The sequence below is a fragment of the Grammomys surdaster genome, unplaced genomic scaffold (assembly GCF_004785775.1).
Source record: "Grammomys surdaster isolate TR1022 unplaced genomic scaffold, NIH_TR_1.0 125979, whole genome shotgun sequence".
In the NCBI taxonomy this organism is placed as follows: Eukaryota; Metazoa; Chordata; class Mammalia; order Rodentia; family Muridae; genus Grammomys; species Grammomys surdaster.
The window spans coordinates 1194833-1222357 of record NW_021620795.1 but is presented as its reverse complement, the minus strand read 5'-3'; the positions used below and the strand labels follow the sequence as shown (position 1 = coordinate 1222357).

Sequence of the window (27525 nt, the reverse complement as noted above, 5' to 3'; positions counted from 1 at the left end):
TGCATGGACAGCTCTCCATGAGCTAGGGACCCTTCTAACCACTCTGCACAACAACCCCATGAAACAGGATTTCTATTAGGTACATTTTATGGAGGAGAAAATCATCCAAAGAGATGCTAAATGACTTGCCGACTGTCCACAGGCATTATGAAGTCTCTGTGGAGCTCTGTGGTTATAGAATGCTTTAAGACAGTCATTTGCTCTCTAACACACACACACACACGCATGTACATATACAACATATACACACACCAGACACACGCACACACAACATGCATGCACACACGTGCACAGAGAACACACAGGCACATGTGTGTACACACATATACACAAATGCATATTTGCACTGCATACAGTGGACACACACACACATGTGTGCACACACGCACACAGAGCTAAGTCTAGACGACACCTGTCACTAACCTGCTAGCTTAGGTTAGGCTGCAGAAAGGCAAGCTCAGGTAGCAGCCATCAGCCAATGGATAACAGAGGTAATGTTCAAAGCTATCTGGCGTGTGATACTATGAGCTGTGGACACACTTCAGAGACGAGAGCAGAGCAGTTTTCCAGAATACTCTACAAGTCTCTCAGCTCTCCTCATTGGCTCTGTCCTTACCTGTGGGAGCTCTGGATCTCCATCAGCCCCTGGGGTGAAAACCAGGACAGCAGTGCCTGACAGGGTGGGCAGAGCAGTGTGAATGGGTTCTCAGGACCACAAGGGTGGGAGCAGCCTTAGAGGAGGATGCTACCTCAGGAAGAGAAAACCAGGGACCTGGAACAGGCTAGGAGAGTACATGAGATCTAGAGCTAGCCCTAAGCCACAGGACAAGGTCAGGCATATCCCTGAGGATGTGGGACTTGAGGTTCACCCTTCCCTCTCTGGAGGCCTCTGGGCAAGACTTTTAAATGGCTTATGGTTTCCTCACCTGTGGTAAACACCACTCCCATGGAAGTTGCCCCCTTGAGTTCCATGGCAGTGCCTGGGAACATAAAAGGAGGAGCTAAGACAGTGTAGGCTAGCCCACTCCTGTCCCTCTATCCTCTACTAGAAAGCTGGTTCATGGAGGGGCCTGGGAAGAGCTGAGAGGAGCAGTGGAAATTGATAAGACAGCTTGGGTTTGGCCTGGGGTAGGTAACATGTCAGGGCTCCACTAGTCGCCATCCTTTGGGAGCTGAGCAGATAGGACAGGAGGCCCTGGGTGCCAGGAACATCCAAGATGAAGGCACAGGGATCCAGACTCCAACTCAAGATGGAGTTCTTCATATAGAACATACAATGACTCAACCCTGGGGGCATGCAAGCCCATATAGAGAGGAGATGAGAGCTACTCTCAGTTTCTGCACCTGGAACAGCAGAGGGTGGGTTAGCCACCTCCTACGCTGAGTGACCCTGTATCACTGTCCCCTTCCCATTAATATTAAGACTAAACAACCCCAGTGCCTAGAAGGAGTGTTTTTCCATCTAGTCTTTGTCTTAACTAGGCTTGCTGAGAAGGACTCCCTGAAACAGAGCCAGCCACTCACTTTACAGTAGGGACTGAGATGGTATCTCATAGAGGTCAAATGGCCAGGCCAAGGCCACACAGCCAGTGTATGGAGGCTGAGCTGCCCTCTGGGACCTCGTCTGCCAGGAAGTCAAGTTCTTTCTCCTCTCCCCTGCTGGGACAGAATAGGAGGGGTGAGGTCAGTCCTCTGGAAGGTCCCCAGTTCCAAGCCCAGGCTCTCCTTCCAGACCTTTCCTCTGTAGCAAAAGCTTCAAAGGGCTGGGTTGTATGATACCCCTTCTAGGGCAGTTAAGAGGTAGAACTCTGGCCGCTTGTCATCTAAACCTTCACCTTTTAGAACCCTTAATCCTATTGCCTAACTGCTTTGAATGTCAGCTTGGGTCAAGGCCTGGTCCAGGCAAAAAAGCAGCCTGCTACTCTTGAGTAATTTACAGTCTACACAGTGGGCTGCATTCATCTCAGCTGCCCTTGCCTGACCGTCCTGGGCATGTCACTGGTATCCAAGGGTCTTTGCCCCAAACCCCATGTCAGCCTATAGTTTCTGCTCCCCTCTTCTTGGGAGATGGCTCCCAGCTGCCTGACCAGCTTCCTCTGAGCCTCCAAGTCTGGTTAGAGGACCCTTCTGCTGCCATGGTATCGTTCTGAGCTTAGAGGGAGGATAGTGTCTTGTGGCCAACTAAAATAGTGTCCACTACAGAGCCACTCCTCATGATTTTTGCAATGTTTACAGGTTTTTGGCTGGCTATTATGGGTAGATCATAGAGGGAGAGAAAGCTGAGAGCCCCAAGCCATCCAAGTACAAAAAAGATTGAGGGCCAGTGAGGTGCCCCAAGGGGAAGAGCCTTGCCACCAACCTTGATAACCCAAGTTCAATCCCGAGGACCCACATGGCAGAAGAGAACTGACTCCTTCGAGTTGTCTTCTGACCTCCACACTCATGCTGAAGCCACACATGCACACACGTGAACACACACGTGAACACATGCAATTTTTTAGAGGGGTACTTATGTGTGTCTAATGCTGCCCAGGTTACCAATAGCCAGCATCCCTTGGGATTTCTCCAAACTTTGCAAATGTGTGACAACATGCTTTACAGATGAGGACCATGCTTAAGTGTCACAGTAGGCCTAGTGAGTCATCTCCTTTCCCTGGGCCTCCGTTTCTCTTTAAAAAACCAACAAGTTCATGTAGTCACTCGATAAATGGGCAGGTAGTGACTAGGCCAAGAGTTGGCTAGGGTTGACCCCAGACCCCAGATTGGCTTTATGGAACTAAGAGTCCTGTTATCCCTTGGGATGAAATGTAGCTATGTCCAGGATAAGTGACTCCCAAGGCCACTGGATTGAAGGAAACAGATGGGAGTTGAGGTTTCCCTTGACTGTGACTCAGTTTCTTCATTAGGCAGATGTCTTTGTGCCCCTGTACTGAATTTATTCTGGGCAAGATTTGGAGATCTCTGATATTCATTCCGAGGGGCAGTTGCCCAGACCGTCTCTCTGTGGATCAAGCAGCATATCTGCCATTGGTTCTGGGTCTAAGACCCCTGCCTTGACCCTAGCCAGCCCAGGAGTTTCACTTGAGCCTCTGAGACACAAATGTCTGCAAACAAGCAAAAGGTGGGATGCTAAAACATTGGCTGAGCTATCTGTAACTGCAGCTTCTCTCCCCCTCCCCTCTGCCCCTCCCTCCCCTGCTCTGCAGAGACCCCTGGAGAAGCCCGATGGCCTGGATGTGTCTGACCAGAGCAAGGAGCACCCACAGCACCTCTGCGAGAAATGCAAGGTCCTGGGCTACTACTGTCGTCGTGTGCAGTGACCTTGGCCACCACTGTAGCATCCCTCAGCTGCCACCTCCCTGTGGTGCCCAAAGGGCTGAATGTCCCCATACTTGAGGAGATATCACAGGCCTGTGGGCTTAAGCAGAGGAGGCTTATGTCCTCTTCTCACGTGCTAACAGAGTAGCTGACATACTCCCAACAGGGTGCAGACACAGGAGGCTCAGAGACTCTTCATCTTAGGCCTGGGCTCTGTAGAAGGACAGAGGCTAGCAGGGTCTTGATGTTCCTGCAAGCTCTCCTCCTGAGTGTCTTTGGGGCCAAGTGACCTTGCATCCGCCACAAGTACACTAAGATCCTGTGGCCTGTGGGAAGTTCTCCCTCCAATACCAGCCAGGCCCTATCCCACCAGCACCTTGCAGCTTGCCTCGTATGAAAAACCACTCTAGGAAGTCCCATGTCATTCCTGATCTGTGGCCACAGTGGGCAGTCACTTGTTCTAGCAGCTACCAAGGAGTGGCCCTCTGTCCCTGCCCACACTGAGTCCCTAATCTGACTAGCCCTGATATCACTGCATTGCACCTGGTAGCTAAACCCAGCCTCCCTCTGCCAATGAGACAGGTAGGCAGAGGGTGAGGCAAGGGGGACATTGAACAGTAACCAGTGTGCCAAGACATCCTAGGGACATCAGGCATCACCACTTCCATGACCTTCCCCAGAGTGTCCTGTAGGCTTGGGTTCTGTCAGCTGCTCTCTCTTTACCCTTAGCTTCCCACCCATGTCAGGGATGCCACCCCACAAAAGCTGGAAGGCTGTTCTGGCATGAAGGATGCAGGCCTTGGCATTCGGGAGCTGCTTTCTGCCACTTGGGGCAAGGTCATCTATCGCCAGCCTTAGTTTCCCCATTAGTTAAGTGACAAAGTGCCACCAGAAAGCAAGAGGTCCCAGTGATCTCTGACATTCTAGAAGAGAGCAGGCTGCCTCTGGAACAGAGTGTCACTGGGGGTGGGGGTAGGGGGTGGGGGGAGACTTATCTCTAGACATCCAGGTGCACTGCCCTCCGACCTCTGTCCTGATAGCCATTTAGGATGTCAAGCTGAGTGATGCCAGGACCTCTCCTACAGCCCTCCCTGCCTGAGGTTCTCATCCCCTGAGAAGACAAAAGATGATCCCTCCCCCTCTTCCTCCTCTTTCTCCTCAACCCCTCACACTGGGCAAGCCTAAAATGAGCCACAGAACCTCTCCTTTGGAAACTGAGGATAGAGATTTTCTACTTCCTTAGGGGGCAGAGAGATTTCCTGGCATGTCACATGGTCCCAGGATGGCTGTTGTCTTGGCCAGGGTCAGCAGTGTCCCCCCTACCCTGTGACAAGCCACACCTCTCTTGTCTTTCTCCTCTTCACCAGCTGCCAGAACTGAGTTGCTTGACTTTGCCCCATACTATGCTTCTATGGAGAGAGAGAGAAAAAAAAAATCAGACCATGAAATAGGCCTGAAATTCATGTTTACATATGGTGCCCAGTTGCCCTTTGTTTTCAAATGAAAAAGTTTTGTACGATTGAGGAGTCATATGAAGTGTTAAGCAAGGGTCCAGGGGGTAAGTGGAAGAGATGGTTGTGTGTCTGCAGCAGCTAGCTGCAGGGTAGATTTTGAAGAACATACCCTCTGAGCACTTAACAAAGGTATTATCTGTGGCGGCCCAGACTACTAGCTGCCATCGAATGGTGGCATGCTGGACTGCAGACGGTGAGCACCCAGCACCCAGGATTCTCCAGTCTTGCTGCTGCACTAGGGCTGCCCGATGCCAAACTTCCTGTCGCTAGGAAAGGGCTTTTTCTGTCAGTCATCCCACCAGGACTCTAAAGAGAACATTCACAGCAATGGACAGTGTACGTGTGTCCCAAGTGAGGACAAGTTGGGAATAGGTAACTGAGTCAAAGATGCAAAGAGCTTGCGACGGTCTTCAGAAAGCCAGGGCCAGTAGGAGGTGAGCTATTAGCCTAAAGGGCCTAGACTGATGTCTGTGTACAGCCAGGCCCTGCTCACCCGGGGCAGCCCCTCCCTGGCCCTGCCTTGCAATGCTTTGGCTGAACTTGTGATTTTCCTGAGGCTAGCAAAAGATACCACTATCAAGGCTGGGTGCTGGGAGAGTTAATGCTCAGAGGGCCTAGGAGCCCAGGGGACAGGAAAGTGTATGGTTGTAGTACATTCAAAAGGGACAATCGCTTGCAGTGGGTAGATCTAGCGATCTAGTTGAGAGAGAATGGTGTTTACCCCATACGAAGTATTCAATAGCTCTACTTGTGAATTTGTATTTATTTTGAGTTATACTTGACACAGAATTTTTTTTTTTAAAAAAATGCTATGTGTGTATTTTGGGGAAAAAATCATAGATGTTAAAATTTCTGCATGGCTACCAGTTTTTCTTTGGACATGGAACTTGGTAGCTCCCTCCCAGCCCCCAAATTCTTCATAGTGAGTTTGTTTGTATATATTTGAGGGTCTTTTTAAAAAAAAAGAAAAGAAAAATATTATAGCTTGATACTATTGAAATTGAAAACAACAAAAAGGCATGTTTTTAAACGTCAGTGCTTTTGAAAGCACAATCCATAACAAACTGATTTTTAGATGTATTTTGCAAGTCTGGTCGAGCTATAAGTAGATATTTATGGTGAGAACTTTTCCTTTTTTTTCTTGTTATTTTTTCTATGCTTTGGTCTGTAAAAAGTATGCAACTGAACTACATTAAGAAGGAAATATTATCTACATAGAATTATTATATGAAGCTGGTACATAATTCTAACGAAAAAAATCTTTGCAATCTTTTAAGCTATGTTTTTTTTTTAAATTTCATTTTCCTTGGATGAAAATATCAGTATTAAGCAGCCAGTATATTATTCAAGTGTTTAGACTTATTAATATGCTCTTGTCCTGTATTTATACATTTATGTATTTTTGGAAGTATTGCCTTTTTAAGGGAAGTTATCAATGGACAACACGGTAAAAAGGGAACAGCGATCCTTTGTGCCTCTTCCACTGAAGATGACAGGTGGTATTGACTCTTGTCTCCTGCATCTTTGTATTATTATCTTGTTATCACAGTTTTATTAACTTTTAGGGGAAGGGCAGGGAGTGGACAAGGGAAGAGGACTCATCGGTTGAACAGACCCTTTGGTCTGTGAGCCCAATGGCCTTGTCAAGACCCAAGGAGCTACACGAACACCCAAGGCAGGCTTCCTCCTTGTCCCAGCCCTGCCTGGAAGCCCCCCTGCTCTTTGATCTTGGATCTGTCCACTAAGCCCTCACACCTGCCCTCTAGCTCTAATGGACTTGAATTTACTTTAAAGTCTAATCCAACCTCACTACAATGTAACCAGTGCAACAACTAATACTGAAGTAAGGGGTGTTTGCAGCCTTCTGGGAAGTGGCAGTGAGATTCATCCTTTGCTCTTGTGGTCAACTTCCCTGTATCAATCCCTGCACCCCTGTGTGGTGACCCTGTCCATGTCTGTATCTGTTCATGTGTATGCACTCAGCTAAAAAGACAAACAGAACCCGTGAGCCACGCCTGGAGGGTGCATGGAGAAGGTTCCTCGCTTCCCCGAAAGGGCCGGCCTTGGGGTGGCATTCCGTTGTGTGCCTTATTCCTGGAGACTCTATATAAAGCTTGCCTATGAGAATATAGCCTTTCTGTGCTGTATTAAAAGGACTTTGGAAAGATGGAGGCTCGTGAGTTTGTTTACAAGGAACATGGGGGAAGCTGGACCTTTTCACAGATGTGAGACAAAGCAGAGGTGGGAAGAACTTGGGTGGCATTTAGTTCTAAAGCTGGACATACTGTCTGTCCTGTTTCCACCAATGACCTACCTCTTCCCACTTTGCTGTCCTCATGTGGATACTCCTTCCAGAGTGAGGGTTCTCGCCAAGTGGGGCCCCAACTGGGTGAGATTGTCAGCAGATTAAGTCACACGTTAGCTCAGATGGGACTCACTCCTGGGTAACCATATATAGGAGTAACTCAGCCTCAGACTGCAGCCCTGGGCTCCGGTGTGGCTGCACATGCTTGAATATGAGCCAGGATTAGGGTCCGAGACCCTGGCTTTCACATGCAAACAAACAGAAGGCTCCACAGGAGAGGGAATAGGGAGTTCTTCTGAGCAAAGGAAGGCCTGGATAGGGCTGCCACCGGTTGGCATCTGTAGGGGTAAAGGAACACCACGAGAGGCAACTTGTCCGTGAAGCCTCTTGGCCAAGGACCAGTACTCCCCGCAGTCTTGCTGCTCACCAGTCGCCTCCAGAGACAGCAATGCTAATACATTGGCCTGAATGTGTCCTTGAGTTCTTAAAGTGCCCCTGGTGCACTGTGCACCTTGATCATCACTTGGTTTGAGGAGTCCCCTTATGGCCCTGGTGGCAGGGGTAGGAGGGTGTTGATGGACCTACTATTGGTACTGTCAGTGAGGGGCTAGTGAGGAGGGGCCTCTAGCTGTACTACAAGGGCATCCAGTCCCTGGCTGGAGCCAATCCACCATGTAAGACTACTGCTGCCTGGTGGGCAGGGAATGGGGAGGAAACGGGAAATCCCAGTTCTGAGTTTTAATATCCAGATTGCTAAATTTAAACAGGTCAAAGTGCATGTGTATGGGCAAGCTCCTGCCTCCAGACTGTGGCCTCCAGATGGGCCTGAGAAAACCAGAGGGGACGAGGGGACAGGACCAGCAAGAACAGAGACGACTAACTCCAGAAGCAAGACACTTATCTGATTTGAGTTGTAGGGTGAACCCTAGAAGCCACCAAGCCCTCTTCTTCAGAGTAACATAAAGAGAATTCCCACTTATCATTGGGTGTGTAAATATCAAAGAGGCCGGGGTCTGCTTAGACACAGTCAGTGTTGGTTTAGCCAGGCAGGTGAGTGGAGGGGACCCCACAGAGCAGAGTGAACAAAGGACCAGCTCCACAGCTGGTCACCTCCCAACTGCTGGGACTTCAACTAATAGCTGCTGGGGTGCCAAGCAGGGCATACACAATGCCCGCCTGAGAGCACCCTGTCCTCTGTGGGGCTGCCTTCTAGGTCAGTGCTGCCTCCCCCCATCAGCCATCTCTCTGAGGTGCCACTCCCTCAGCATACTATTCAGATAAAGGAGACCAGTGAACATGAGTCCCAACAGCTGCTTGGCAGTAAGGCAGGCCCAGGGGAGATGACCTCTTGGTCCCTCTGTCTGCAGCTTAGCCAGTAACACTTAGCTCAAGGCTATCTGAGGGAGTGGGAAGAGGAGTGAGCCTTGAACCCGGGACGCCCTGTGCTTTTCTGCTTGCTAGGAGCTCAGCCTGAAGCTTCCAGGTTGGCTTGCAGTTGTCTGGCTCAACCTTCTCCCTACATGTCCCCATAAAGCCCCAACTCGAGTGTGTGTATGTATACGTGTGTATGTGTGCGTGTGTGTGTACATGTGTACATGTGTGCATGTGTGTGAGTATATGTGTGCATGCATGTATGTATGAGTGTGTGTGTGTGTATGTATGTATATATACATGTGCATGCACTTTGGTGCTTTGTGACCCCTTGAAAAGAAAACAAACTTGAAGCAAACACAGGCTGCATTTCGACACTTTCCGAATCTGTGGAAACCAATGACTTCCCTGGATAGGAAGGACTTCTGTTTGGACTTAATGGTCATGTCCAGAGGCAGTAGCCACTAAGGAGTCTAGGAGAGAGCAACAGCCACGAAAGAAGGGCTTTTGGAGGGATATGAGAAGCCAGCCCAGCTCTAGGAACAAGCTAGGGTGCCCAGAAAGGACAGTCTTTCCTGATGTCACCAACTGGGCTTGTGGCAGAAGCAGGATTTGATCCTCAAGTTGTCCCTTCCCTCCCAGGCTCTGGCAACTCTCTGGGCTTTCTAGTCTCACAAGTCCTTCTAACAGTCCTAGGGGGAGCTGAAGCAGAGGGAAATATGCCAATGGGGCAGGTGGAGAAACTGAGGCTGGAGGGTCCTGATGCCTACAGCTGTACTGGGGTCTCAAATTATTATCAGCTTCTTTGGGGGCAGGCTTGGCCCCCTGGTATTGAGTTAAATCCACTGTAAAATGAGCAGCCCGGCCCCACTGGTGGCTAGGTGTCCTGACTCCTGTTCTCTATGGCCTGACAGTACCGGGGTGGACATCAAGACGGCTACAGGCTAGCCAGAGTGCCTGAGACTGTGCCCTGGTAGGAAGAGGAGAAGCCGAGGCAGAGAAGGGTGATGGCTGAGGGTGGGCTTGCCTCTCAGGGAATTAGGCCTGCTAGCTGTTCCCTCACAGTTCTGGCCACAGCTAGGAACAGCCTGTCCTGGGCTCAGGGCCCCTTAACACTTCCTCCCTCATCTATCCTGATGCTGGAGTCCCAGGGGAGGTGTTAGAGGTCTTGGCTCCCCCCCACTCCATCCCTCCCCCACTTGTATGCACAAGCACACAAAACTCACACAGCAGGCCAGCTAGCTGCCTCCAGCAGTCTGGGAGCCCTTGGGAGGTTGGGGGTTGGGATGGTGTGCTTTCCTTGGTGGGAGGCCCCACTGAGGATGGGGAGAACCCCTCAGGATGCCCAGGAAAGCTTTACCCTTTCTCTCTTAACCAGTGCTTTCTCACAGGAGTGAGGAGGCTTCAGAGCATATAAGGGAAATGAACTTCCTTTGGACCCACAGACCTTAAGTCCCTCATCAGCAGTGGGAGATCTGAGATAGGGACAAGAGCCAGGCCTGGGCCCTGAGCCCAGAACAGCCAGAAGTCTCCTCCACAGTTAAGGAATCCTGTTTGCTGTGATGTCATTGGGGTCACATCTACTGGATACTGGAGTGTCCTGGCCCAAATGAGATAACGCCTGGCTTTGGTATTAGGGGGTAGAAACTCTGAAGAGAGACTGGTAAACAGATGGCAGTGACTCAGAGCCAGTCTGATAACAGGTTGTTGTGCTGCTGTCCTCTTCACTTCTGTTCCCATTCCTGGGTCAGAGGTGAACTCCAAGTCAAGCCGTGTCAAATGGGTCCAAGGTGACAGAGGGGCAGGGAGGGGATGTGCTGGATACCAAGCGATTATCCAATTCATACACACCATCTTTTTTGGTTCTTGAAGTAACTTGGTGGGGAGAGGGGTAAGAGTAAGTAGTAACCTAGAGGAAGCTAAGGTTCAAAGAGGTCAAGGGACTTGAAAAGCCCCTTTCTACAACCCCTCAGAGTTGTTCCAGGAAACCACAGAGCCCAGGTCTTCTTCCCAGGCAGCCCAGAATTCCATTGGCCTTTCCCAGGACCCCTGCACCCTGTTCTGACCCCATGATCCTTCATTTGCCCTGTCCACTGGCAGGCCATCTTCCTGCCGTGCTCAGGGAAGACTGAACCTTGGACCTGTCAGCTTTCCTTGACCCACAGGCTGTTGTTCTCGCTTTGCCAGGCACACACCCTGTTAATTCCATTCTCTGCCTGTTTCCCTGCCGGGTTTTAGCAAAGAATCCTTGCCCAGCATGTCATAGAGGCTTCAAACTGTGTTCCTTGCTTTCCGACCACACACATGCCAACCCAGAATTTCCCTTGCTTTGGGGATTGAGAGGTGTGTGTGTGTGTGTGTGTGTGTGTGTGTGTGTTTCCCCTTTTGTATTAACTAGCTGGTCTTTTGCTGTCCTCTGGTGGCTGAATCTGAGAGCTACCATTTCCTGTTGGCAAGCAAGTTTAATCTGTAAAAGACAGAAGGCGATTTCCCCCTCTTGCTTATGGAAATGTGTGCATGTGCATGTAAGTGCTAACAGGTTGTACCTGCCCTGCCCTTTTGTAACCTCATTCTCTTCATCATCACCTGCCCTCAGCACACAGATCTCTCTCACTTGTCTAGCCGATAGTAGTGTTCTTTTGATGGGTACTCAGAAGGATCAGCAGAAGGCCCCGGGGAGAGAATCTTCAGCATTCTCTTGTTCCCTCAGATATTGCTTTCCTTGTCCAAACAATTGAGCTGTTTTCATCTCCTACTGGGTCCCAACTTGTACCAGGAATGGTATCAGGAAAACCCCATGGAAACTGGATCCCAGAGTGTGGTTGTACCTTTAGACTTGAAGGACTAGCTGGAGTACCTGCCAGTGGGAAATGGCATGCTAGCAATCCATGGAAGGCAGTGACATCACAATTAATCATGGTATTCTAGGATGACACCTAGATGATAAGAATGTACCTTGAGAGGCCAGCTGTCTATGGTACTTGACCATTATGACAGTAAGGGTGACCAAAAGGACTGTGATGGGTGAGCTCTTCTGAGGATGCTTGATTGATTACCAAAAGAAAAAGAAACATGTATGCCCTTCAGTTCTCACCACAAGTTACAGACTGAGTACTCAAAGTCTTCTGTGACAGGAAAAGACGTTGGCACACACTGGGCTGACTTCACTAAACATGAGACAAACCCTCAATTGTGTAGGTGGCTGAGCCCTCATTGTCTTTTGAATTTAGTCTTGTCAAGATTTTCCTGTGAAAGACCCTAAAGAATGGGATCCTAAAATTGGAATGGGGACATGTGCATGGATCTGAACAAAACCAACTCTTAATTTCCGGTCCCTCCATCACCCACCTGTGTCTGAGGAGAATTGATGGATTTCTTTGTGTAAAAGCCATAACTAGGGCTGGAGAGATGGCTTAGCAGTTAGGGGTCCATGAGGGAGGACCCACGTTCATTTCCCAGCACATATATCAGGCAACTTACAAGTGTTTGTAACTCTAGTTCTTGAGAATCTGACGCCCTCTTCTGGCCTCTGCAGGCACTTTCATCCATGTAGTGTATGTACATACACTCAGCCCCACCAGCACATAGTCTTGTTTTAAACACCACGATAAGCTTATGTGGGTCAGACACTTTGAAAAAGGACACTGAGAGACCCCCCCCCCCAGAGCCCATAAGTAGGTCAAATGTTAGTATCTTCCAGAAGGATCCCAGAGGAAGCATCTTGCATACTAAAAGAATTAGAAGATCCTGCTAAGACATATTTCTAGTAGGAAACAGTTCACATTCCATACAATTCACACATCAAATGGTTGTTAATATGGTCATGGTCGTATGTAACCATGCCCAGAGCCAAATGTTTTCAACATTGTGTAAGGAAAGCTCCTTACAGGGACTGGAGCGATGCCTCAATAGGTAAGCGTTTTTGTTGCACTTGCAGAGAACCCAAATTCAGTTCCCAACACCCACATCTGGTGACTCAAAACTGTATGCAACTCTAATTCCTGGGGATCTGACACACACCTCTTTTGGCTTCTGAAGATACTCACACACCCACATGCTGCTGTTGTAAGAAGTTTTGCCCAGGGAATAACTAAATAATGCCTCTCGTCTCCTCTCCTTCTGTAATTCCCAGGACAAACCAGAGTTTGATTCCACTGAAGACTTCCTGGTGGAACTAACCCATTTATACAGGGGAGAAATTATGGGCAGGAGTCTGGGTGACCCAAAGCAGCCACACTGGAACTTCTGTGTCAACAGTGATGGTTTTCCTGTGGCTTCACAAATGGAGGCCCCCTTCTAGTCCTCCACAGCCTATACCTCAGTCCTTTCCTGAGACCCAAAGCTACATACAATTAGGGTCGAGCTGCCCACAACCAGTTAGGGAAAGCAGCTGAATAGTGAGGAAAAAGATCCCATGACTTTCTCTGTCCCCTCCTTCTATAATGAAATGCCAGCACTCAACAAATCCAGCTATGATAATCTTTTCTAAGCAAGTACAGCTGAACTCGTGAAGATGGACATTTAGGCTGTCCTTAACTTTTAATCAGAATTAGTAACCGTGCTTAAACATCCACACAACTTTTTGTATGGGTACACGTTTTCATTTCTCTTGGGTAAATGGTGACTGTCTAACCATCTGAGGAACTGTGTCCACATCCTTACAAACACTTGGTACTATCTGACTTTTAATATTATGCATCCCGGTGGGTGTGAAGTAGCCCACTGTAGTTTTGATCTGCATTTCTCTGATGACCAATGATTTGCAAAGTCTTCTCATGTGCTTACTGGCCACTTATCTCTCTTTTAAAAATGAGCACACAAATGTCATACAGCACATCTCTGGAGATCAAAAGACAACTGGCTGGAGTCAGTCCTTCCATCACTGAGGTCCTAAGGACCAAAGTTAAGTCATTAGGCTTGGTAGCAAGGCTTTACCTATAGAGCTCCGTCACTGGCCCTCACCTCACCATTTTTATCTCAAAATTATGCCATATTCCAATAGATACATCTCTGGCTCTTATAATCCTTCTGCCTCATCTTCCATGTGTTCTCTGAGCCTAGTGGGGAGACAGTGAAATACAGATGCACCATTTAAGGTCCAGCATCCCAATGTCAAGGTCATCTATTCTCTGTACTCTGACCAGTCTTGAGTCTGAATTAACTGACATCCTTTATGACTGCATAAAGAGGCTTCCCTGATGAGGGCCGAGGCTATGGGTATAAGGATAAGTATTTAGAAGGGAACTTGATACTATGTTTCTGTGTTTTGTAACTGTTTCTTCTGTCCTGTCAAAATCCTGTAACTTTGGGGTCTTATTCTAATAGTGCGTGTATATAAAGTTACAATGTTAGATTAATTGATCTTCCTGATGTTAAACCAGCCTAACATCCCTGGATTAAAACACAGTTGATTTTGTATTGTTGGTTTGTATGTATACGTGTGTGTGTGTCTGTGTGTGTATGTATGACTCAAGAGCAAAGTGCCTTTTATTGTGTCCTTCAGCATGCACCCACAATCCAGCTATTTGAGAAGGTGAAGCAAATCGATCTCTTCAGTGCGGGAGTTTGAACCAGCTCAGGCAGCGGAGTGAGATCCAGTCTCAAGAAAGCGGCTCAGGATCTATATGCTGCCCCAGGCTCCCGTGAGCCCCAGGCTTTAGGCTTATTACACCCATGAAACATCTGCAGACATTGCCTTTCATGAAGCAAAACCCTGCAGAAACCAGATACGTTAGAGCAGTGTTCTCAGCCTTCTTAATGTCATGACCCTTTAACACAGTTTCTCAGGTTGTGGTGACTCCCTCCCCCAACAATAAAATTTTTCATAACTGTAATTTTGCTACTGTAGTGAATCCTGATGTAAATATCTGATATGCAGGATAGCTGCTGTGTGACCCCATGTGAAAGAATAGTTGGACCCCACAGGTTGAGAAATGCTGTTAAAAGTCTCACACACATTATGCTAGAGATGCCAGGTCCAAAAAAACTACCTCCTACCTCATTTCCAGACACAGTCCTAAACGAGGCAAAGGTCCTCATGTGGTACTAGAACTCAGTGGCTGCCTAGAAAGATGTATAGGGAAGGCCCTGAAATGCTGGAAGGTTCTGGAATGCTGGAAAGTTCTGAAATGCTGGAAGGTTCTGAAACATTGGTGAGGTTTGTGTCTTCACTGATGCTTATTAATCAGTGGATGTGGTTTTCAAAATTTTATTGATGGTGAAATTAAAACGTGTGGATTTTAGTACATACAAGTCATTATGAAAAGCTACTGAGCATCTCAGAAAATTGATGTTTTGATTTTTGAAAACATCTTATGGCATCTAGGAAGCACATGTGGTCTCACCACTTGATGTACACATTAGGCTACTGATGTAAGCATGCATTAGGTACTGAGGGCTACTGCTCCATGTATACATTAGGTACTGGGGACTACTGCTGCACACACACATTAGGTACTGAGGGCTTACTGGCAAGCAACAAGCTAGGATTTCCTGTGTTACTTAAAAAGATGCTGCGCATAAAAAAACCAAAACCTGGCTTAGGCCTCTGAAAATTGCTGAGAGCGCTGCAGAGGATGACCTTGCCTTTGCCTTTAGGGAGTGGTTTCTAGAAAATTCTTGCATGCTTGCTGTATTCCTAGATTCCACTGGATGGAGACAGAACACACACATCCTCAGGGTTTCCTCCCTCAAGCCCTCCCTCCCACCTTCTAACTCTGAGACCCCTCAGAAATTGACAGTAGGCAGGTCACAGCTCAAGGAGGACGGCGTTCCCTTCGACTTGTTATGAGTGCCTGGAGTGCCCCAGGTCAGCAGGCAACTCCAGAGACAACAACACATCTTTGACCTATATCAGAAAAAAAAAAATTCACAAATTGTAAAGTGAGTAAATATATAAATTTACAAATAAATAGATGTTCTTAAAGTACTTTTAAAGTACATTGCTTAAAGGGGCTGGAGACAGGCCTATAATCACAGCTACTCAAGGGACAAGGCAAAAAGAGTCACAGGTTCGAAGTTGGCCTGGGTTACAGAGTAAATTCAAGGCCACTGTAGATAATGTAGACCTAGCCTACAACTAAAGAAAAAGGTAAGGGGGCTGGGGTCACAGGCAGTACCGTGTGACCTGAAGATTTTAGGTAAAGAACCTAAGCAGCTAAGTGTGTGCTTTCTGTACTACCAAGAACCCAAGCGTTCTGCCCTTTGCCAACTGCCTGACATTCTCGATTAATCACGATCCAGCCCGTAGCCTCATTTACTCACCTGTAAGCCGTGGTGCTGCATGAGCAATCATCAGTTATTAGTCAGCTGAGATATGCTTCTCAAACGATCAACTGAGATATGCTTCGCAAACGAGATCTCTCGGCAGGCCCGCTGTAGAGAGAACTGCAGAGTCTGGACACAGGCACGGGGTGCCTGTGCAGGGTCCATGCCATGACAGCACGGGGAGGGGGTGCCTGTGCAGGGTCCACACCATGACAGCAGGTGTCCTGAGGATGCCTTAACTACTACTCCAACCAAGCTCTCAACCCAAGTAGCTGAGCTCTGACTTCATGGAAACTCCAAGACTCTGAAGACTCAGTCTAACCACTATGACGCCAGAGTGACCAGGCCCATTCGTAACGTAACCCCACATCACCTGACTCGGGAATTCTAAACGGAATGAATGTGTTACTCACCCCAGCCAGAGCCCAAATCTCTTCTCCAGGAGCTACTGACTTGCTACTTGCTATGTCCCTATCCACTGAAGGAAACTCTTAGTCATGTGTTTGCCCCAATCCTGCCTTCCCTGAGAATTTGGCCATGGAGAATTCCACATTTCAGTGGCCCATCATGGAGAAGGAAACCCACCTCTAACCTTTGGTGAGCTCCTTGCTTAGGCAAGCCCCCTTCCCTAAGGATCTATGACACATGGGAAATGTCACCTTCTTGTCAGCCATTACCCAGAGCTTGCTATGATGACACATTAGGCCCAAGACCATGTACCTCACATGGGTCACACCCAATTCCAGACCTGGGTGTCATACACACATTATGTAGCTGAGAAACTGAAGCTCCATCATTAAGCAAAGCTGGGACTTTGCCTAGATATAGCGTCCGTGGTGGGGGCTGTGGAGACTATGATCCTGTCTGAACCATCCCTACAGCACAGATGGCAACAAGCATGTTCTCCTTGGTTTCTTGAGCTAGGACCTAGGATTATTACACAGAATGTTCGACTCGGATTTCCTTAGCATAAGGCTGAGGGTGTGGCTTGTGTGCACAAAAGCCCTAGCACCATAAACAACAAAACAGACAAAAAAAAAAAACCAGTTCAAAGCATAGAACTTGATACATAGTAACTCAAAGATTGGTCCCAGCTGGATACAATGTTCTATGCCTGTAATCCCAACAGCATTCAGGAAGATCAAGAGAGTCAGAGGCTAGCCAAGGCTACACAGCAAGTTCTAGGCCAGTCTAGACCACACAGCAAGACATTGTTTTAAGACAAACATAAAAACAAACAAGTCCCAAATATGTAAGTTTCATTCTAAAACTAGACCCAGTCATTTTATAGAAAATAGGATTTATTTATCACATGAGATGAACACAAAGGACTGTTGCAGAAATCTTTTACATATGTATCATTGATAAGATTTATTCAACATACAGAAAAAACAAAGCCTGCCAGAAAACACTTCCCTCTTGAGGACAGCAAAGAATTCGGGCAATTTCTGTAAGTTTTCAACACAGGAATTCACATTGAGCAGACGGGCCTGGCTCACAGGTCTGTTCCCAGGTCCAGCTGCTTCTGTTTCACAGGCTCCCTTCAAAAAGCACAGCAGCCAACCAGCAGGATTCACAGTGACCAGGAGGAGAGGCATTGATGTTGGAACTTTCACAAGAGCCCTGAGTTATGTTTCAGAAGCCAGGCTGGGAGGTTAGGGGGAGTGGAGAGGGGTGTCTGTGGCTTGTGCCAACTCAGGTCACACATAAGACAGTGCAGTTAGTGTCACAGCTTTGTTTCTATGAGATCTTGTTAAATTATTGCAACAAGGAGGACAACATTAAATAGCAACTGCTATCTCCACTGGTCAAGGAAAGTCTGGAGCCTTCCCTGACTAACTGGTCAACATTGCCAATGTCCAAGGCACACACAAATGGCAATCATGGGGACATTTGCTGAGGGTAAATGGCCCGATGGCCATACTGATGCCCAGAAATGGGATCTGAGGAAAAGTGGACAGTCAAGAGCAGCCTGGTCCTGTAGAGGACCATGTGCCTGAGTGGCCTTGCTCATACTCAGTAGAAGTGGGTACACACAGTTCATTGGAGTACCTGTGTGAATCAGGACATGAACGTCTGCTGCTGTCCTAGCACCTTGGCTGTGAGTTAGCTCAACTGGCCACAGTCTGTGATGACAATCTTCTTAGATGTCTTCCCACTTTTCGAGCCAAAAGATTCTATTTTCTTCACAACATCCATGCCCTCTTTGACATGGCCGAACACGACATGCTTGCCATCCAGCCTGTGGGGAGGAGTTGAGCCAAGTGAGAAAACACCCAGCACCCTGGCCACTTGGCACAGAGTTATTTGCCAAAGGTACCAATTCTCAAAGGAACACCCCTACCCCCAAAGCTTAATCATGATTTGTGAGGCTCCCAGGACAAGTTCTGTCACCCTGGGCTTTGTCCTGGCAGCTTGATCTGATTCTTAGTGACCTTACCTATGAGAAGTGGGTTCTTCTCATTCTGTCCAGGAAAATCATGGGCACTGGAGCACTCAAAAAAGCAAGGCATTTGTGCAACAGACTATGGCAAACTGAGAAGCATGGAGGTGTTGAGCAGCTCATGATTTGTGAGTTCCCAGAACAGAACAGGGACTTAGCTCAGCTCCAGCAAAGCCAAGAATGATGACGGCCTGGAGCAGAACTGCAAGGCCCATTAACACTTCCATGTTAGGAGCAAAGAAGATAGGGCCAGCAGCAACACACTCAGCCCTGACAGCCCTGTGTGGCTTGTCATCCTGTCACTTAGATTTCCTTAAAGTTGTGGACACAGGTTTTCTAAACTTCTCAGTCAGCAGATGCCTCTGACCTTCAGGGACCTGAGGTCTGGAACACTCAAGACTCTATGCAGAGAAAGGTGCATCTTAGTGGAAGCTTTACCAGGAAAAGGCATTCCTAGACAGCACAGGCCCGTGGGAAAGGAGGCTGGGGGGATCTGGGAGCCATGTGCGACCATGCTAACAGTGTGAGGAAATTATGCCTCGATACCCCTGATTCCACAAGCACATTCTGTCACGGAGGCAAGCCAAGGAGAAACATCAGGGTAAGCCAAACAAAGCGGCTTCCACTCAGACCACCATGGGGTCACTTACTGTAGCAGTTTCCAAATGTGGGGTAGAAGAACCCTTCAGTGCGTGTGCAGGCATGACACAAATCAAATTCTAGCCAACAGCACCACTGGGATGCATAGGTGGGACATAGTCACAGAAAACCACAATCTGTGCCTCGATTCCTTCCCTGTCTCTCAGACAGACACAGTGAGAAGCAAACCGCTGGCCCAGAGCAGATGGTCCAGCTGCACACTGCCCTCCCGACTGCAGACCTCCTCCAGCTTCCTTCTCAGGGGCCATGCAGTGTGACCTACTCACCAGTCTGTCTTTATCGTGCAGATGAAGAACTGGGAACCATTGGTGTTGGGGCCTGCGTTCGCCATGGACAGGACACCTGTGAAGCAAGCAGAGGTGAGCTGGGTCATCCAGAAGGTACCTCACCTGACATGCTGCTTGGGAGAGCAGGTGGCTCCCTCTCCATCAAGGATGTGTGAAGCTGCAGATCCTGGAACCAGAGAACCAGTGCTGACACAGTCCCTGGAGTTTGTGTGCCCTAACTGCCAGCTAGCTCTCAATGGGGGATACTAGGGTGGAAAGAGTTCAGGGGTCTCAGTGGGGGAGCTGACTGGAACCCCAGCTATGGACTCTCCCACACTCTGCCTTGGGGTCTGCTTAAAGACTCCCCAACCAAGTTCCCGTAGGGAAATCTGTCTGGTTTTTGTTTGTTGAAACAAGTCTCACTATGTAGCCCAAGATGGCCTTGACCTTTGGATTCTCCCGTCTTAGCCTCCCAAGTGCTGGAATTACAGTAGAAAGTGTTTTTTACAGAGTTATGAATGTCTAGTTAAGCTGGACATTCTGAGCTAGACATGCTGAGTTGCCTGGATACTAACAGAAGGAGTATGACGATGCTGGGCAACTGTGGACCACAGCTTCTCTGGCAGCCGAGCACAGCAGCACCCAGATGGGATGGAACAGCCAAGAACACTGGAGAGGGCTCAGTCCCACATACCTGGCCCCTCGTGCTTCAGTGTGAAGTTCTCATCAGGAAAGCGGCTTCCGTAGATGGACTTCCCTCCTGTGCCATTGTGGTTGGTGAAGTCGCCAGCCTGCACACAGAATAAATACCTTGTAAGAAGTTACTACACTGGCAGAGGGGCAGTGGGTCCCCTGGGAAGGCAACCCTCAATGCTCTCAAGGCCCCCCCTCAGGCAAAAGGGCCAACAACCATCCAGTGACTAAGATAATCTGGGCAAAACTAAACCCAAGCTTCTCCATCTGGAACCAGGCCGTAACAAGTCTGGTCTCTGAAGAATCCACTTCCTGTCTGAGCTAGTGCTTTCAGGTAATCTCAAGAGCCGTGCCTGAGCTGTTCAGATTCCCAACCCACAGTTCCTAAGAGGGCAACGAGCAGGTGACCAGGGGTCCTGTTTTCAGAGCCAGGCAGCAGCAGAAGATCAGTTCCCCTTCTTTGCTGAAGGCTGAACCCCCTTCTTTGCTCCAGCATCACCCTCCCTAAGCCCAAAAGTTTTATAGACACATGGCCCATGGGGGCTGGGGACTTTTCTCAGAGCCTGCTCAGTGTTGGAGGATGTTTTTGTGGTTGCAGTCTGGATTTTGATATTGTCATTATTATGAACCATCTGACTCAGTAGTTTGTAAACCACTGTACTCCATCTCCTTCTGATGGACTAGAAAACAGCTGAGCAGCCTGGAGCCTGGCAGAAGAAGAAAAGGCGGGATTTGGTGCCTAGAGAGAGGGAGAGGGTCTCAGAGGGACAAGGGGAGTCGCCACTGGGACACGAATGAAGAAGGAGGTGTGTGGGGGGGGGTAAGGTGGGGGGGGACCGAGATGGCAGGTAACGAGCCACATGGCTGGGAAGTAGTTTAAGGCCAGCATCGTCGTGTTAGAATAGCTCAGAATCTGCCCATCTATACTGCCTGAAGCTTTTAATATATATAAAGGTCTCTGTGTCATTAATCAGAGTAAGGACAGGCTTAAGAAAGCCCTAAATTTTACACTCCAGGCAGTCTAGGAAGGACCTGCCCGGAAGAGTATAGGAACACTTCTATGCACAGTTGCTGGCCTTGGCCATACTGTGGTTTCTCTGAGACAGGACCCTTAAATGGGAAGTGTGAACTTTCTTGTCCAGCTAAAGCATCCACTGGTACCAATAAGGTGTCCCCAGTCACCTTGCCTGTGCCTCCAGAGGCCACCATGCCAAGCCATAAAGAGCTCTCCCAATTTGCAAGTCTCTTCCTGAATCCAGTTACCCACCTCAGTACCCTACCTCATCCACCAACTCCAGGTGGAGCTGGGAGCCTGGAAGGTCACAGGGCTTGACTGGGTTAAGTCACAGCCATGCCCTGCCTGCTTCTCCTTCACTTTGTCACACCCAATGTGTAACCAAGCACTGTAGAGTGACAGCAGGCACAGCCCCAACCCACTACTGCTTGGTTACAGTGAGAGAACAGACAGAAAGGACTTCAGAGAGGCCACGACATCTATGCCTGCCTCTATCTCTCCTGGTCTCCCACACATCAACCTCTGACCTTGAGTCTGCCTGTGAAGTTTTTGTTGCCAACACCTAGCCGGAAACCTGATGCAGCAATACTTCCATGTTTGTAAATCTGCAAGAACATGGGACTAACGAATGTGTTCATTTAACCAAGAAAAGGCCCTTCACTGGGGAAGGCACCTCCAAGTCCCGGCATGTGTAATGATGAATTGGCCATCTTCTCCCCACCCCCTCTCTTCTCCCATGCCCAGTGCTCAAGGGCACACGGAATACCAAGATTAGAGGCAGTCTAATTCCATGGCCCTTCAAAGCCTCAAGGTCCACCCCCACCAGCAGCCCAGTGCTGTGTCCCCTCTGTGCACCAGGGCCCAGCCTGCCTAGCAGCGATCCCAACCCACTCCCAGCAGTGTTCCTGTTACCTGGCACATGAAGGCTGGAATCACCCTGTGAAAGGTGGAGCCTTTGTAGCCAAAGCCCTTCTCACCAGTGCACAGGGCTCTGAAGTTCTCTGAAGAAAAAGAGAGAGGCAGGTTAAGGGCAGGCCACCCTTCCCTGCCAATCCCCCAGGTGAGCTATATGTGGAAAGGCCCTTCCCCTCTTCTTGAGTCTATTCTTGATCAGTAGCAAGCACTGTGACTAGAATCCAAACTCTAATCTGTGTTAGCCAGGACAACAGGAGAGGAGCCCAAAGACTGTACCTAACCCTGCCCTGGACTGTCATGGAGAAGTGGGAGGAGGCTATCTCTGAGAGCTTACATGGGCCATCCCCAGGTTCTGAGATGAGCTCAGATTGGTTAGCAGAACTGACAAGAAGGTCCAGAGAGGGACAAAAGGCTGCCTCGGGGTACCCATCAGCTGTGCTTAAGTTGAGACTCCCGCATTGTCATAGTCTAAGTCTTAACTCCACCCCAAGCCCACCAGCCTTGCCTGGCTCACTTTCCACCTAGGGCCTTACCTGCAGTCTTTGGCACAACGTCTGCCTTTAACTACGGGGAAGGAAAAGGAATAGAAAAGGATGGTCAGTCCAGAAGCTGTTGCAGGAACGAGCCCCCTCACTGTTCACACCCAGAAGCCAAGGCATCATGACAAAGAAGCACAGGGCCATTCCTTTCCATGGCCACCAACCCTCCTAGGAACAGCCAAAGCAGCTATCATTTCTGGCAGCTGCTTCCTGAACCCAACCAAGGCATGGATGGTCTCAGTTTCTTATCAGAAGAAACTAGTGCCATCCTGGCCCACTTCCGGGGACAGAATTGTCAGCCGGAGGCCCTCAGCATGAGTCCCCGGTGCAAGAGTATCATATCAGAACCAGCTGAGTTCTTCAGTGCAGGGAGAAACCGAAGCTCGCAGGCGGGAAGGAGGGGACAGTTGAGGGATGTTTACAGTCTCATCCAAGCCTGCCTCTTGCCTCTCAGCTTTGCTTAAGAATCCCTCTTCACCAAATGGGGTTGGGGAGGTGCTCCTCATTTTCCAAAAGAGGAAACTGAGGCAAAATAATGCCAGCTCCCCTCCCCCAATAGATCGGTCAATCAACACTAACCGGTCCCTCTGTTAAAAGCAGAAAAGCCTAAAGGCTCCTAGGGCCTCCTCCTGATACCTCGGTAACTGTTTCCCACTTTTCTTTTTAAGGGTCGAACAGGAGTTAGTGCTCAGCGTTGACCTCAAAGAGTGGAGAGGCTTGGGCTCCCAGTCCAGAACCTCATTTGCATTTTCGTGCCTCCTCTTAGGTAACCAGGCCTTGGGGGCGGATCCGGAGTGCGCTGAGGCCGCCACGTGGGCACAGGGCAACACCTGGATCTCAGACACCCACTCACCTCAGAGCTCTGGGTCCAACCTCGGACGCAGAGGGTCTAGGAAGCCCAACGTCAGTCCTGGCCGGTTAGTGGACCGTCACTCAGTACGATCTGACCTTGACCTTTTCCTCCACACCAGCCCTCCCTCTCTACTCCACACCCTAGGGGTTTTGGAGAGCCCCAAACCGACAAAGCTGATGCCGCTTCTTTTGAGAGAGGGAAACCGAGGCCCAAGGTCACCTGGTGTGCCAGGCACAGTACAGAGCCCTGGAAGTCCGGGTTTTCCCTATGCCCAAGCCTCACCTCCAGCACCACGCGGCCGAGCGGCTGTCCATCGGCGCCCACGTCCAAGTACACGAGCGGGTTCCGGGAGGAAGAGTTCGCGCCGCGGGCTCCGCCGTCGCTGCAGGTACGGGTCGCGGAGAGGAGCAGCGGCGCGCAGCGCGGGCCAGAGAGCAGACCGAGCAGGCGGGGGCTGCAACGCAGCGCTAGCATCGCTGTCGCGGGTCGGGCGAGGGCGCGCGGAAGAACTCTGAGCAGACACAGCCAAGGTCGGACGACCCAGGAAGCGATACCTAGGCCGCGCGCCGCTGCCTTTATTGGTCCGCTGGCTTCGAGACCACGCCCCGACACGCCTCCGACACGCCCCCTCAGAACCTGTTAGCTAGCGTCCCCTGCTGGTTGCAGCTGGCAGCGCAACCACTTCGTGCCTTGTGCCCCACCCCTATCCCCAGACACTGAGCAGAAAGTCCTTTGAAAGCACCTCTAGACCAAGAGAGACGCTGACCCTGAGAATCAGAAAGACAGGGCAGGGAGGTGGGTGTGGGTGGGTGGGTGTGGAGAATCTGAGGTGGATCAGAAAGGAAGAGATAACAGAAAGAACAGAGAAGCGGAGATACATTCCAAGACACCCACAAGGTGACCTCAGGCCTCCGGCTCCAGGGCTGAGTCTGTCTCCTTTTGCTTTTAGAGACCAGTCCCTCCGCCAGAAGGACTGAAAATACAGTTTGCCCAATCAATGGGGCATCTGCCAGGCCTCAATCCCAGGGTGACCTCTCCTCTCCAGCCCACACTGACAGCCCTTGTTTGTCCCCACTACCTCCAGCCAGGCTAGCGCTGGGCTAGATTTACACCCACTAGAACTCACCTGGAATATATCTCCTTGCCAACTGCACCGCCCCTGCAGGTAACTTCTTAAGCAACCATTCTTTAAAGTACGCCAGGGAGTCGGCAGTGTGTGACACAAAAGGAAAGGAACCCGCAGCAGAAATTTAAGCCCTGTTTATTGGGTACAGCAGCAGCCTGGGAAGAAAATGAATGCCAGCAAGTGGGGGCATATGAGCCAACACAGTTAGGAAATTGAGGCTCAGAAAGAGAAAAAAAGCTCTGACCAGGGCTAGAAAACTCTGGTTCCCTACTGCTGGTTTGGGCCAGTCCTTCTGCAACCAAGGAAGTGATGAGAAATTCCCCTGCTTTCTTCTCATACCTGTTCTGAGGATAAACAAGAGAGAAGCATTTGTTAACTGTTAAACGCTGTTCCGTGGACAACAGCGTTTGGCTGTGTGCTCAGGGTATGGATTCAGAGCATAGAGGGAAATCTCCACTGCAAGTTCTGAGAGAAAAGGAGAGGAGCTGAGAGACTTAGGATTAGGGGAACCTGGCCTGCCCCGTCCAAGAATCAATTTGTGGGGAGGTGTGGAGAAGCCAGGCTGGTTCAAGTAATCTATGAAATCAAGGCATGCTCCCTGCCTCACACATGACAGCCTGATCCCTCTAGCGAGGGTTCACAGCCTTCTGCTTTGTGCTACTGGCCCTGATGGGTTCTTTACCAGGCCCTAGTCTAGGGGTCTAGGGTGGACCTCACCCAAACCCACAGAGGGCCCCCTCTTTTCTTGTCAGTGTGTTTATCTAAGGGAGCTGTTGGCATGGAGAACTCACTTGCTCTTTGCTCCGCCTGAGCCACTGGCACATTTTCTACATCTGCGCAACAGCGGCACACACAGACTGGAAAGGAGTGGAGAGGAACCACCACACATGTCCTGTTAGAAAGCATCCGAAAGCTCCAGGCTTCCTGTAGCCCGTTGACTCCCATAGGCTTTGGCTCTTACAGCCTCTAACCCAAAACGGGAGCTGTGGAATCTAGTTGTCTTTCAAGCTTGAGGAGGTGAGGATGGAGCTCCTACTGTGATAAAGTCTGCAGCTCCCACCCCAGAGGAGAACGAGCCTTCATTCACATGACTCCTTCCCTCTCAGCCTTCCTCAGCCTCAGACCCTACCCACAGCTTAGCATGTGGCCCAAGAAGCAGCTCCCTTTCCCAGCCCCCACACTGTGGTAGTGAATCGTCAAAGACAGTGTGTTTGGCCGAGACCAACCTGTCTGACTTCACGGTCAATGTTACTGCATGCCAAACCCTCCTGACTGTCATCATAGACTGGGACAGGTCATGAGAGAAGCCTTGGAGGGGCAGAACAGGAAAACAGAAAATGGGCTGATCAGAAGTTGTGAAGCCCAGGGGACAAGGGAGGTGATGTCCACCTCAGAGGATCAGCCTGGACATGACTACCCCTGGGTACAACAGGGGCACAAGATTGTGAAGAGGTTATCCAAATCGGGGGAGAATGAGCTAACAGCGCTGGCTGGGCTTAGTCAGGACATCTTTGAGAAAAGGCTGTGATCTTAAACATGAGCTGAAAATGGCAGGAGAGGACAATCACAGAGGTCTCTAATGGCTAGGCTGAGGCCCAATGTCATGGAGAGCACTGGGGAGCCACAGATGGTATAATGCTCCCTCGTCTACCCGCCTTCCTTCATGTTACTCCTTCCGGCTCTTTGGTAAACACATTACCACTCCCCTTGTGTGAGCCAGAGACAAATTCTATCTTCCTCACAGGCTGGATTCTGTTGTCAGTCCTCGATGCCCTGTCCTCTGTGGTCTCTGGAGAGGAGTCCTCAAGCAGAGCTGTGTGCAGCTAAGCATATGCCCAGCCCTGAAGACACTGGGCCCAGCTGAGACCACATACCCTGCTGTTCCTCAACTGATGATCAACTGGGTCATCTTCACAGGTTTCTCCCAAAACTGCGCAGGTGGTGTCTTATTGAATGAGTACTGACTGTTGATGTTCCCTGGGTCCCTGTGACAACATGCTTGGATCTCATAGAGCCAAAAAGCAGTCAGGAGAGGTTGAGATCAAACTTGTGTTCTGGAGTTGCAAACTCAGGTACCTGTGGGAGCCAGGAGTAATCAGACTGGCAAAGAGCAGAAGTGGGTAGAAGATAAATGCTGTCGGAGTGGCTGGGGCATGCTCCCACTCCCGAGGCTCCACAGGCGGGGCCGTGGGAGCAGGTAGCTAGGCCCTCATATAAGAGCAGAACACTTGAAGTTTCCAACAATTTAAAAATTTAAATGTATATGTGTATCCCTGTGTAGGTAAGCACACACGTGAGTGCAGGAGCCCATAATGGCCAGAAGACATCTATCTGATCCCCTGAACAATTGTAAGCTACTTAGTCTGGGTGCTGGAAACCGAACTTGGGTTCTTTAGAAGAACAGCAAATGCTCTTAATTATTGAGCCATCTCTCCAGAACTCTTCTTATAAATCAGTGTTTCATGTAGCCCAGGCTAACTTCAAGCTTGCTGATTAATCAGTGATGATTTTGGATTTCTGACTCTTCCTTCTCCCTGATGAATGTTTAGATTACAAATGTGCACCACTGCACCTGGTTTACATGCTGTTGGGGATTGAACCCCAGGCTTCACGGATGCTCGGCCAACACTATACCAACTGAGCCACATCCCCATGGTCAAAATCTAATTTTTAAGAATGTTGGAAACTGCTCTTACTCTCTCTTGCCCCCTTACTTCCACACCTGCAGGTTGCCATCTCCCCTTCTCCACTTCCTTTCCCCCTCTCTCCACATGGTCATGGCCAGCCTCTACTCCTCTACTTCTCTGCTCTCTCTCTCTCTGCCTCTACGACCCTCCTGGCTCCCCTCCCCATGCCCTGAATAAACTCTATTCTATGCTAAAAAAAAAAAAAAAAGAATGTTCGAAACTATTCCCCCCCCATCTCTTATCTTTGTTTTCTTACCTTTTTCTTTTGTTGTTTGAGGCAGAGGTCTTGCTGTATAGCCCTGAATGGCCTATAGCTCACTAAGTATATCAGGTTGACCTTGAACTACATAAATTCTCCTGCCTGTACCTCCCAAGAACAGGGATTTCAAGTGTTTGCCTCCTTATTCAGCTTGGGAATTAATTTTAATATAAGATTAAGTAAGAAATGAGCCATGGAAAACATAGCTACCATATATCCACCACATATCCTCCACACATATTCCACATATCCACATATCCACCACACATCCACATATCCACTACATATCCACATA

At 49.4% G+C, this 27525-nt stretch overlaps 2 protein-coding genes across 2 annotated transcripts in view; one reads left to right on the top strand and one right to left on the bottom strand.

Annotated features, from left to right (window-relative positions):
* Zcchc24 (zinc finger CCHC-type containing 24) overlaps nucleotides 1-7001 on the top strand; it is a 51900-nt gene extending 44899 nt beyond the window's left edge. The window contains exon 4 of the mRNA XM_028754083.1: nucleotides 3207-7001. Within this exon, the coding sequence (XP_028609916.1) occupies nucleotides 3207-3320 (114 nt within the window). The 3' untranslated portion in view covers nucleotides 3321-7001. The remainder of the gene's footprint in view (nucleotides 1-3206) is intronic.
* A 10056-nt stretch (nucleotides 7002-17057) lies between these two features.
* Nucleotides 17058-23708, bottom strand: Ppif (peptidylprolyl isomerase F). Its single transcript, XM_028754081.1, has 6 exons — nucleotides 23441-23708; nucleotides 22300-22330; nucleotides 21764-21852; nucleotides 19838-19934; nucleotides 19144-19219; nucleotides 17058-18016 (listed from the first exon to the last, which is right to left on the bottom strand). Exons 1-6 carry the CDS (start codon nucleotides 23630-23632, stop codon nucleotides 17881-17883), a joined length of 621 nt encoding a protein of 206 aa, XP_028609914.1. The 5' UTR covers nucleotides 23633-23708; the 3' UTR covers nucleotides 17058-17880.
* Between the last annotated feature and the right edge of the window lie 3817 nt (nucleotides 23709-27525).

Coding starts and splice junctions, on each gene's coding strand:
- Ppif (XM_028754081.1), bottom strand. CDS start 23,632: ATGCTAGCGCTGCGTTGCAGCCCCCGCCTGCTCGGTCTGCTCTCTGGC. Junction 21,853..22,299: donor CGTTGTGCCAAAGACTGCAG/GTAAGGCCCTAG, acceptor CTTTTTCTTCAG/AGAACTTCAGAGCCCTGTGC. Junction 18,017..19,143: donor TGCACGATAAAGACAGACTG/GTGAGTAGGTCA, acceptor TCCTCCCCACAG/GCTGGATGGCAAGCATGTCG.